The following is an 11,681-nucleotide window of genomic DNA, read 5'->3' as shown; positions in this document are numbered from 1 at the left end:
CATTAACTCTGGGTTCAGATTTTCAAGGGCCACTCTTCTCCCTTCTGCTCCCCTTTCCCCACAATCTTTAATTTTACCTGCTCCTAGCTCTTTCCTTACTAGAGAATGGAATCTCAGATGCTCCTGGCAAACTCTTGTGTTATTAGTACAGGATGGCTTTCTGTTATTAGATTGCATTTTATTATTTCCTTCAGCTCAGCACATACCTGATATTGGAGGACTCTCCCTGTGGGTTGAGATTGAAAGATGCTGCAAATGATGATGTGCTTTTATTATTTTGGGGGGGGGGCTTGTTCCCTCGCAGCCAGGTGAGAGACCTTATGGTGGGCAGGCTGAAGGATAGGCCTGCATTACCTTAGACTGTCAGAGCCCAGCATCCTGGAATGACTGCTTTTGTTTGCCAGAGGCAGCTGCTGTGTTGTTGACTTGAGGTGCCTGTCTGGGTGAGGAGATCAGTAGGCGTTTAGGACGGCTATCCTGGCCTCTTCGCACAGTGGGTCTAGTTTACCATCACCTCCTAGGGAAATAGATACATTTTCCTTTGACCAGCTTTCTGTACAATTTCATGTCATGTGAGACACGTACGATTTCCACTAGAAGACAAGTCTCAAAGTACACAGTCACTTAAATTGTTAACTAGCCTTAGACAGAGTATAATAACAGCAAAAACTTTTACTTCTGAGCAGAGTGTGGTATGTGCGATGCCAGCCTGCCAGGCAGGAAGCTCTCCAGGGCAATGAAATCCCTAGAATGTCACTGATAATGCCATGCACTGAGGGCGTGTCGACTCTAATTGTCTTAGCAAGCCTAGGTAGAACAATCAAATGGAACAAACCTGTTTTGAAGGCAAATGATAATAAAATACACATTGTTAAAATGTGAAAATAAAAAGAAAGAATAAAAGAAAACCCCCAAACCTATTACCCCTAAGTGCCTGTTATATCATTTGAAATCTTGGGCTAAAACTTCATTTTTCTTTCTGTCCCTCTTTTGTGTCCAGTGTTCTGGGTAGGAACCCAGAGCATCAAGCACTTTGTGTGGTTTAGGATGTGCTTACTCATGTACACAGGGCTTTGAGTAAGAATTTAAGACTCAGAAAAAAGTCCAATTTGAATCTGGTCCTAACCCACTGGCCACTTCAACTAGAAATCGAGCCCACTTCAGAGAAGGCAAAATGCTGCTTGGGAGCAGTGCTGAAGGACTTACCAAATTCCAGGTCTTTGATGTTGCAGTAAAAGACGACTTCTTCATTCACCATGAGTTCTACCACATTCCAGTCTTCTATCTTTTCTAGGATGACATTGTGTCCATCTCTGGCCAATACAGCTGGAAAAGATGGAGAGGAGTGTGGGTGGCATGAGGACAGGCTCTAGATTAACCTGCCATGTGGATGTTCTCATGGATGCCAGCAGCTGGCTTGCTTTCCAGTTGCCCATGGCTATAACTCCAGTTGCCCTGTTGGGTACCTACCTGGTGCTGGCCCGGTGTGCCCTCACCTTTTCTGGAAAGCACAGCCAGAGACCTGAGCAATTCAGGTTTTGGTTGCAATTTGCCCCAGACCCATAGGATATGTGGAAATAGGAGATGTCTCTAGGAAGAGTTTTTGAACTTTTTTTTATAGGGATGATACTCAGTGCTGGAGGGGATGGGGGGAATTAGGTAACTTCTTATCCTGCTGATGGAAATATAAATTGGCCACCTTTCTGGAATTAATTTGACAATACAAGCCTCAAAAGCCTCAAAAATTTTTAGAATTACAGAATAAACTCTGGCCAGGGGATATGCGCTTATAAGAAAGCTTCCTCAGGAAAACAAAACAAAACAAAACAAAACAGAAATACAGGCAGACTTTTGTAATGAGAGGTTCCTTTCTGCAGTTTTATAATAGAAAATACTTTGTATAACCTATTGTTCAAATCATAAGAAGATGATAGGTCCACATGATGAGTTTTTTTCTGATCATTTCAGAAAATGTTTATTCATTTTTTTAATACCAAGAAAAATATTTGTAATATGTGCAAACAATCAGGGTACATGTATAGCATATATGAAAACACATCTTCACTACTAATTAGAGTATGTATATGTAATAGGAAAAGAAAAGAAATACTCAGTGGTTATCTCTCTGGTAAGAGTGTGTGAAACTTCTTTGTCTTTATTCTTCCAGCATTTTCCAGATTTTCTATACTAAGGAGAAATAAAATGCTTTCTATTTTTTGTTTTGTTTTAAAGCTAATGAACTGAACGTTTTTTATTCACACCTTTGGAAGTTGCTTTTTGGTTATCACTTCCCTAGAGATGAGCCATGGAAAAGTTGTTAGATCTATTCTCTAACGTGGAAACGCAAAAGTATAGGAGTTTAGGAGAAATGATGTACATGAACAGCATGGGATTCTGTTTTCTCTAACATGTCTGTCCTCCGTTTTCCTGACATGTCCACCTTGTAACATTGGTGATAGAGTCGCTGTGCTCAGTCACCATCTTTGGTAGTCTTCATGCATCAGTGAGAATTTTGGTTAGGTTGGGATGAGGAATCCGATGAAGGGCGTGGTTTTTTTTTTTTTTTTTTTTGAGTCTTAGCATTGCAATCAGTCTTATGTGCAGAAAAGCAGACAATTATGTCAGTTAATTGCACTTAATTACAGAGACAATTGCTGCTTCAAAATGTTGGCGTGTCCACTTCTTCATCTTTCAATCAGCTCAAGAACATCCAGCCCCAACTGTGAACATTTTAATTGCGTGATTTTAATTTCACTTCCGGAAAGGAACTTCAGAGAGTAACTCAGTGAGGATCTCCATCAACGAGATAGGGCTCCTTGGGCACCCAGCGGGAGCCCTAATTGACCCTGCATCGGCTAACGCCTCTCTCTCTACGAACACCCGCATCTTTTCCTCTCGCATATTTATGTTATTGTATCCTATTAAAGTGTCTTGTATTAAACATCTTTGGAGGAAGGCACTGAGCTTGGACTAATGCCTTGTTGAAATGAAGCAGTCCATGCAGTTTGGGATGGCCAGGGGACAGTCTAGGAAGCAGAAAGGCAGTCTATAGGCAGAGGTTTCTGGGAAGCAGACACTCTCCCAGCAGCACCCCATCAGGAGAGGGGATGTGTAGCCTGAGAGGGAAAAGTTGCAAGTGAGTGGGTAGGGGGCAATTTGGCCTCCAGAACCTTGGCTTTGCCTTGTCAGAAGATGTTCCTGGGAAATGTACTTCAATTTGATAGGAAGAAATCAGGAACAAAACAGCTTCTCTGTTCCAACCCCATCTCTGGAGGCAAGGTGTTACCTCTATACTACTAACACACAACAGCGACTCTCTAAGGCCTGGGGGTTCTGGAGAGAAGGAAGCACAGACTGTGTCTGGAGTTGCTCACTGTAATGCAGTGCAAGTGAGGAAGGGCTCTGCACGAGACCTGGGAAGGCGCACACCCTTCGGCAGTCCACAGACCTTTCCTTTCTCAGAGGGCAGAGCCCTGTCTGACTGAGTCTCACATAGCATCTGGGTCTGGGGTTACTTTTATGAGAAAGGCAGCACTCTTTCATGGCAAAGCGAATCTAAGAAACAGGATTTGATGTACCAAATAATCCACCCTGTGGAAGTGGGGGTGCCAAATAATGAGAGTCCGCCTCCTACTTGAGCAGATCAAGCCCTACAGGGAGAGACCCTCTTAAGACAGCATACCACTTCTCACTTCACTTTCTACATGGTTCGCAAAGCATGGGCTCTCGGGGTCTTTAAGGGAGCACATCTCCCTCACTGACCCTAATCCCCCCACCCCAACCCCACCAGATGCTTGGTGTTAATATAGCTTGTTAAATAAACAAACTCAATTCAATTGTGCTGGGAATCTCCAATGACTCTCTTGGATCCTGAGTGACCTAAGTCTGATTCTTATTAAAGCGATGAGCCACCCCAGACCCCACATCATATATTCCCCCACAGGACGCCTGCCCCCTTGTCATCAGTCTGGGGTGTGTTGAGCCCAGCTGTAGGGTGGTCAGTGCGGGCTTAAGGGATCAAACCTGGAGAAGCACCAGAATTCCTGCAGCTCATCCAAATGCCGCCTCTCTACATGGAGGACCCATTCTTTCCTACGAGCTGCTGTGGGGTTGTCTATTCAAAGAAAGGTCAGATAAATACACTCCATGCAACAAAGTCTTTCCAAAGGCGGTAGCTAAACTCCAGCATAAATCAACCAGAAGCTGTAAGGCCACCCGCAGAATGCCTGCCTCTTTGAAGTGGCACCTCATCCTTCAAGGGGGATCTGGGTAAGCTGAAGGGAAACAGAAAAGCCTCCCTTTTCTCAGTGCTGGCGGAATTGGGCACCATCTGGGAGGGATTTAAACACTGCTAGTTAGGAAGTCAAGGCAAACAGACAGACAGACATCTCCCCCTTCTCTGCTGGGCACAGATGAAATGCCTATGACCATTGATGTGAGCAGCTAATGCATAGCTAGGGACAGGAGAATGGCACACAGGGTGTTGTCGCTAAATAAGCATAGATCCCATTTTTATGGGTTGGTTTCAATTCCTTTTAGTTCCTTTTAGCAGCTCATTTGGCAGACTTAAGGACAGTAGACAAGGAGCAACCATGGTCAGGAGATTACTTAGGACTTTGGTTAAGCATTACATAGTTTAGTTTCATTAATATTGAGTCCATAATAGAGACATTTTTGCTGAACCATTATAACTTGTGGGTAATAAAAAAAGAACAAAAATTTTCAGATTCCTTAAGGCACAGTAAGTTCAGGAAATATCAGGCATATTTCCAAAGCCAGCAGGACTTCAGGAAATGATAAAGGGCTATGATTTTTAAAGAAACATACAGAATTCAGATGCAGATTTTACAGATGGGGACCTGTGAATGCACCACTCTGCTTGATGTGATGTTAGTATTGACTCTAAATTGGTGGGGGGGAGTGTGGAGCAGAATGGGGTCGCGGGGGTGGGGGGGGACCAGATACTCCCTGCTTCGCTTTTGTTAACACCCTGGCATTTGTCACCAGTCCTCAGTGAATGTTGGCTGCTGGTACGATATGAATCATCATTCAGGGATACATAAACTAACTTTAAACATCAGCCACCTGCTGATAGCTTGCAATGCACTTCTTCAACCATAAAAATTCTCCCCTTGATCTTCTCAAGATACTCCTTCCCCTCCCCTACTGCGGGAAGAACTGCTTGTGCCCTTGGCTCCCTCATCTCTCCCTGCATCTTAACCTCCTGCCAATGAAGGCTTCAGCCCACCTTCTCTTGATCCTGTGCTCTCAGAGGTGGAGAACCATCAGCACATTCAGTGGCTCACACAGTTCTCCCGCCCCTCTTAGTAAACTGATAGTCTGACTCATCTCCTTTCTTACTTCTTTTTTTAAAAGTGTTTTTATTTATTTTTGAGGCAGAGAGAGACAGAGCATGAGCAGGGGAGGGGCAGAGAGAGAGGGAGACACAGAATCCAAAGCAGGCTCCAGGCTCTGAGCTGTCAGCACAGAGGGGCTCAAACTCATGGACTGTGAGATCATGACCTGAGCTAAAATCAGACGCTTAACCGACTGAGCCACCCAGGCGCCCCTCTTACTTCTTTAAAATACTTCTGCTGGAAAAAAATAAACTACCCCAAACTATTTTAAACTCTAAAATTTTATCAGATTTTTTTTTAATGTTTACTTTTGAGAGAGAGACACACACAGAGCACAAGCGGGGGAGAGGCAGAGAGACAGGGAGACACAGAATCCGAAGCAGGCTCCAGGCTCCACACTGTCAGCACAGAGCCTGATTCAGAGCTCGAACTCATTCATGAACCATGAGATCATGACCTGAGCCAAAGTTGGAGACTTAACTGACTGAGCCACTGAGGCACCCCATGAATTTTTATCAGATCATAAATGTGATGCAGACCCACGATTTTTATAAAACCTTACAATTATAGGACAGAACATTTTAAATCACCCATAATTCTTCCTCCTCCCCCCCCCCCTTTGTCCTTTTCAGTGGAAGTTGGATCACAGTGTACATGGAATTCAGGAACACACCTCACTCACTTAACGTCATGTCGTGGTGATCCAGCTCTGTCAATATATACATGGACCAGCTGCACTGCATTTCATGTGACAGCTGTACTGCAATATATTCAAGCTGGTCCTTTCTCTGGTTGTTTTCAGTTTTCCACTATCAGCAAGAACATTGCAGGAAACATTCCTGGGCATCCCTCTGTGTACATGTACGAGTTTATGTATACATGGGAGAGACTGAGAAATGGAATAGCTGGGTTCCACAGTATATGGTTAAATTTTAAGACATGGCCAAGTTGGCCTCTAAAGTTCTGTACCATTTTGCCTTCCTATCCCAAGTCTCTGAGAATATTTTTTTCTATGTCCTTCATTAACCATGAATTCACCTTTACTAGAAATGGCTCCTATTTAACAGTTTGGTGCCCAGTAGCCATTTTCGTCTTGAAATCATCTCACTTGCCTCTGTCTCTGGGGTCTCTCTTGCCTCTGCGCCCCTCAGAGGGGCCACTGCCAAGGTCCCGCTGTTCGCCGGTTCTGTCTTTCCTTGATTTCTCTCCAAGTCTCACCTCCTGTGGATCCAGTGTTCAGCTCCATTCAGGTTAATTTTATTTATTTATTTAATGCTTATTGACCCTTAAGATATACCTGGCACAGTTCTGGACACTGGGACACAGCAGAGAACAGGGCAGACCAGAACCCCTGCTATCCTGAAGCAAACCTCCCGGCAAATAGGTGAAATGTACGTTTCACCTAGAAAAAGATGAAGTCTTGATCAATGAGGGCCTAGAAAAAGAGTGTGCTCAAACTTATGAGCACTAGGAAGAAGTAAAGAAGGAAGGAAGGGAGATAGGGAAGAGGCAGGCAGAGGGAGGTGTTGACATTTTTGATAGGGATGCTCAAGGAACGGCTGTTGATGAAGGTGACTTTTAAGAAACACCCAGAGGCTGCGAGAGAATGAAGAGTGAGGACAATGCAGGAATCTGGAGGAAGAGCATTCCAGGTGGAGCAGCTGCCACACCTGGAGGTCAAAGTGCACCAGGGGTGTTCAAGGGCCAATGAGGAGGTCGGCGTGGCTGCAGCTGAGTGACTGAGGGTACAGAGTGTGTAGTGACAGAGGAAACGAGGTCAGGGAGGACACCTATAGGCCACTGCAAGCCTTTGACTTCTCCCTTGAGTGAGCTGGGAGCCACCAGGATGTTCTTGGAGGCACAGGCCATGCTATGACTCAAGTTTAAAGGCATCACCCAGCTTTGGTGCTGAGGACAGACTGCAGGGGACAAGGGTGGTCACAGGGAACTCAGCAGAGAGATAGGGGCACTTATCCAGGCAGGAGATGATGGTGTTTGTGATGAATGTGAAGCAAAGAGAGGACAGAAAGTTGCCTGCAAAGTTTTTGGCCTGAGTAACTAAAAGAACAGAGCTGTGTGAACTGAGAGGGAGAGAATGCAGAGGGGCTGGTTTGGGGTGGGTATTAGGTTTAGAAACTTCAGACATATTAGTCTGAGATGCCTACTAAACACCCCAGTGACAATGAGAAATCCTGATCGGAGAGAGAAATTTGGGAGCCATCAGCACACAGATGTTATTTAAACTCATAACTGCTTCTGACTCAAATCTGCCTTTGTCTTTCCCCTGAACTTCAGAACGTAATTTCTAACCTCTTAATATCTCTTAATAATTAATCTTTTCTCACTTCTCCTCCCTAAATCTCTTCCTTGAGAATTGGCCTCTTAAGGCACATCCTTAATCTCATGATTCTTTAGCTCAAGAAACTTTGCTGGCTCCCTGTTGCCAAGGGTAAAACAGTCGTGACTCTCTTGTTACATACCATCCTCCAGCCAGACCCAGCGGCTTGCTGCTCCCCAGCTTGCCCCACGTGGCTCCCTCCTTCCCTTCCTAGTAACCCTGTGCCCTGAAATAATAAGAACGAAGGCTTGTTGAACATTTACTATGTGTAGGTATGGTATTCATGACTCTGCATTTTCCCACTGGAATCTCACATCAGCGAGGTAGGGATCTGTTCCCATTTTACCAATAAGTAAACTGAGGCTTGCAAAAGTGAAATAACTTAATCTTGGCTTTGGCCACAGAGCTACTAAATGGTGGAGACCCATTCAAAATTGGATTGGTTGGACTTCACAGTCCTTGCACTTGACCTCTGCTCATGCCATTTTCTCTGCCAACTGTGCCAAGAGCACAAGTAGGAGACAGGTGACCAGGTGATCCATGGGATTTGTGTACAAACTAGATGGGAAGTATCCCCCACTTCAATACCTGTAATTTGTAGGTTATAACGAAATGTTTATGCGTTCTCCTTTAATATAATTCTTGGTAGGGAAATGATCTAGTTGGACTCTATACAGTCATGCTGGCTATGGCAGCAGCAAGAAACATAATTAAAAAGGGTCTGCAGGCATCAGCACAATGGCGGAGTAGGCACTCCAAACTCCCATTCCTCCATAGAGACATTAACGTTCTGTTGTCAAAAAAACAGCAGAAACTGTCAGAACAAACTTTGTCAGAACTCTGGAAAACAAAGTTGGCAAAAGAGTAAACACTGGGTCAAGACAAAGCCAACTTTAAGATGCTAAGAAAGCTTTGTGGCATCTTTACTTGTCCTTGCCTCACCTCCTCCCTCACTTGCTGGCAGCCTTGAAGATAATAGCCCTTGTCCCCAGTGTGGGTCCTCGTCCCCATGTCTAGAGGGAGCAAAGCAAACCATGTTTTGCAAATTCCTGTTTGTCTGTTCCTCCCTGTCTGGGGGCTCCCTAGGGACTGGCACAAGGCCCTCGTCTATGTTTCACCTAATGTGGAACTCACACAAGGTGGAAAAGCTGTGGGCGGCGTGCGGGGAAATGAAAAACGCATAGCTGTCTGGGCAAAAGACTGTTGAGACATACAATAAACCTCATGAAGCCAGGGAGGGAAAGCTGGTGAGAAGTTTCTGATGGGAAATTAGAGCATTTAAAAGCACTGAAGACTGACGACCCAGGCCTGGGCTCTCTTCTCGTTCTATATGTGATCCCCAAGTCCATGACTCAGACCATTCTATCTCTAGTTCAGACTTTTTCTCTGAGCTCTAGAACTGCAGAGCTAACTCAGTACCTCCATCTACACAGCTGAAAACACATGAAGTTTAATATGGTCGAAGTGGAGCATGTTCCTCCAAATCACAGTCCATCTGTGTTGTCATCTTCAGTGTAGAGCACTTCCATCCATCAGCACTTAGATCAAGCCAGACACTGACTGGATCCAGAGGATATCCTCCTGACCCTCACCACCCCCCACCCCCCACCTCTTTCCTGTTACTTTTTTTTTTTTTCCTTCCTCTTACTTTAATCCACTGCCCCTCTATGGCTGTCCTGGTCCAAGCTACTCTCATCTCTCCCTTGTACCACCCGAAGTCTCTTGACTTGTGTCTTCACTTCCATTCTTGGCCCCCTCTGCTCTGTTCTCCTCAGACAGCCACAGTTTGACCCCCCACCCCCCCGCCCCGCCTGAAACTTGCATAGGGCCGTGCAGGATCTGCCCCTGTCTACCTCTCCAACCTCATCCTTCTTGCAGTTCAACAAATACCTCATTTGTTCATGCTTCCAGCCTCTGTAGTTTCTCTGTCTGGCATGCTCTTTCTTCTCTTTACCTGGTTTTCTCTCCCTACTTTTTAAAGCTCAACTCAAGTATAATTCCAGTAAACAAACCTTTCCAGATCTTCCCCTCTCCCCTCCAATTATAGCCAGTGGCAGGCCCCACTCTGATCACATTCCTCTGTTGGAGGCTCAGCACAACTGTTAACTAGTAGTCAACAATGAGAAGGTCATTTTAAGGACATGTACCTTTGTTTGCAAGTATGTCCTCAGTACCTGGAAGAGTGTCCAACACATATTAGATGCTCAGTAAAGGTTTGTTGCATGATTGAATGCTGAAAATGTAGACTCTCCACCATTTTCCGGCCACATGACTTTGGAAAAGTCACTTAATATTCTTGATCTTCTGTTCAAGCAGGGTTATGTGATCCTTCCCATTCAAATAATTTGTATAAACTGCCTGGTACCCAGTGGGCTCCCAGTACATGTTTGTTTCCACTCCTATTTTGAAGCAGTAGAAGCCAGAGGAAGATGCTAAATCATCCTGGGGAAGTAGAGGCTCAGGGAAGACTCTCCAGAGGTTATGGTGCTTGGTTTAGGTCAGCGGAAGGAAGGAGGTATATAGGCAGAGGGTACCGCCTGCACAGGTGCTCAGAGGTTGGGGTACACCTGGGCACACGCAGTTGGGTGGCCCTCTGGCGCTCGGCTGCCCACCTTGCAGGCCCTCTAGGTGGAAGGTGCGGTACTCCACAGACAGGCCGACTGCACTGTATGGCCCATAGCGCAAGATGACTAACGCGTTCTTCGGCATGGCTGCCGAGCACCCAGCCTGCGCGAAGGCGCAATACAGACTGCTAGGCAACTGCTCTGCAGGCCCTTGGGAAAGGGTGTGGCCACAGGGCAGTGGGCGGGGCCAGGGCGGGTAGGGGTGGAACTTGAGGATCCTCCCCACAAGTCCCTTCCTGAGAGTCTGTGTCAGGGGTGGGGATGAGGGTTCTTCCTTTCTGGGTGTCTGCCCCACCATCACTGGGGTGCAAGAAAGGTGCGGTGGTAGTTTGAGGCGACAGCCAGGTAAATGCGGGATTTCTACTTGGTATGGCAAGTGTTAGTGATAAATAACAAGAGCCAACATTTATAGCTAGTTACAGAAAGTATTGTCAAGTGACATGCTAAGCACTTTCCATATATTATCTCATTTAACCTTTTTACCATCCTTCTGAAGTAGGTTGTATTTTGTATTTTGTATTTACAAAACTAAGGCTCAGAGGGACCAGGTAGCCTTCCAAGGCAAGTCAGTGGTATAGGATGGATTGGAACCCCTTGTAAGGTGCCTATATATAGAGAGGTGGTTTTTGTTTTGTTTCGTTTTGTTTTGTTGTTGTTTTTTATCAATTCTTGAAACTGAATTTAAGTCCTTCATCTGTTTTCTGAAAAATGTGAGTCATTATCTCTTCACATATTGCTTCTGGTCCCATTTTCTCACTTTTTAGGGACTTCAGTTAAATTTATGTTAGACCTTCCAACCGTATTCTTCATGTCTCTTCTCTGCTGTGTTTTTCTCTTTTCAATCTTCTTTTGGACTGTATATTATGTATGTGTGCATTCATTCATTCATTCATTCATTTTTACCTGTAATCCAGTTTACTAATTTTCTCTGTAGCTGTGTCTTAACTGCTATTAAAGCCATCAATATGGTTGGGGTTTTTTTTCTTCAGTTATTTGTGTTTTAATTCTGGAATTTTACTTTGGTCCTTTTTCAAATCTGCTGTGACACTTTCTATACTTTTCAGTTTCTTGCCAAGTGTTTTAGGTTTGAGGTTATCTTCTTGATCCTAGTAAAGATACTTATTTTATAGTCTGCATTTGAAAATTCCACTATCTGGAGACCCCATGTTTCTGTTTCTGTTTTTATTTCTACTAGTGTCTGCTTATTTTGTCTAGAGCTCTTGGTTTACTTTCAATGTGTACTGGACATTGTATTTGAAAAATTATTTGTAGGAACAATTTGAGGTCAAGGGTGATGTTATCTTCCTCTATAGAAGACTTTTTTTTTTTCTTCACTGCTTGCCAATTCCCAGTAACACCAGT

The 11,681-nt window shown here is 44.7% G+C and overlaps 1 protein-coding gene across 1 annotated transcript; it reads right to left on the bottom strand.

Annotated features, from left to right (window-relative positions):
* Positions 1 to 249: 249 nt before the first annotated feature.
* On the bottom strand, positions 250 to 10,420 carry C13H10orf53 (chromosome 13 C10orf53 homolog). The gene is made up of 3 exons (XM_058696058.1): positions 10,308 to 10,420; positions 1,207 to 1,326; positions 250 to 517 (listed from the first exon to the last, which is right to left on the bottom strand). The coding sequence occupies exons 1-3, from the start codon at positions 10,402 to 10,404 to the stop codon at positions 453 to 455; spliced, it is 282 nt and encodes a 93-aa protein (XP_058552041.1). The 5' UTR covers positions 10,405 to 10,420; the 3' UTR covers positions 250 to 452.
* Between the last annotated feature and the right edge of the window lie 1,261 nt (positions 10,421 to 11,681).

The sequence above is a fragment of the Neofelis nebulosa genome, chromosome 13 (genome assembly GCF_028018385.1).
Source record: "Neofelis nebulosa isolate mNeoNeb1 chromosome 13, mNeoNeb1.pri, whole genome shotgun sequence".
NCBI classification, from domain to species: domain Eukaryota; kingdom Metazoa; phylum Chordata; class Mammalia; order Carnivora; family Felidae; genus Neofelis; species Neofelis nebulosa.
The sequence above is the reverse complement of the archived record's forward strand: the minus strand, read 5'-3'. Positions and strand labels throughout refer to the sequence as shown.

Bases quoted from the DNA above. Each gene is read 5' to 3' on its own strand.
- C13H10orf53 (XM_058696058.1), bottom strand. From the start codon at position 10,404: ATGCCGAAGAACGCGTTAGTCATCTTGCGCTATGGGCCATACAGTGCA. The intron at 1,327-10,307 runs GTGGGCAGCCGA...CATCTTTTCCAG, and splicing joins CCACCTAGAGGGCCTGCAAG to CTGTATTGGCCAGAGATGGA. The intron at 518-1,206 runs GTAAGTCCTTCA...CTATTTCCCTAG, and splicing joins CATCAAAGACCTGGAATTTG to GAGGTGATGGTAAACTAGAC.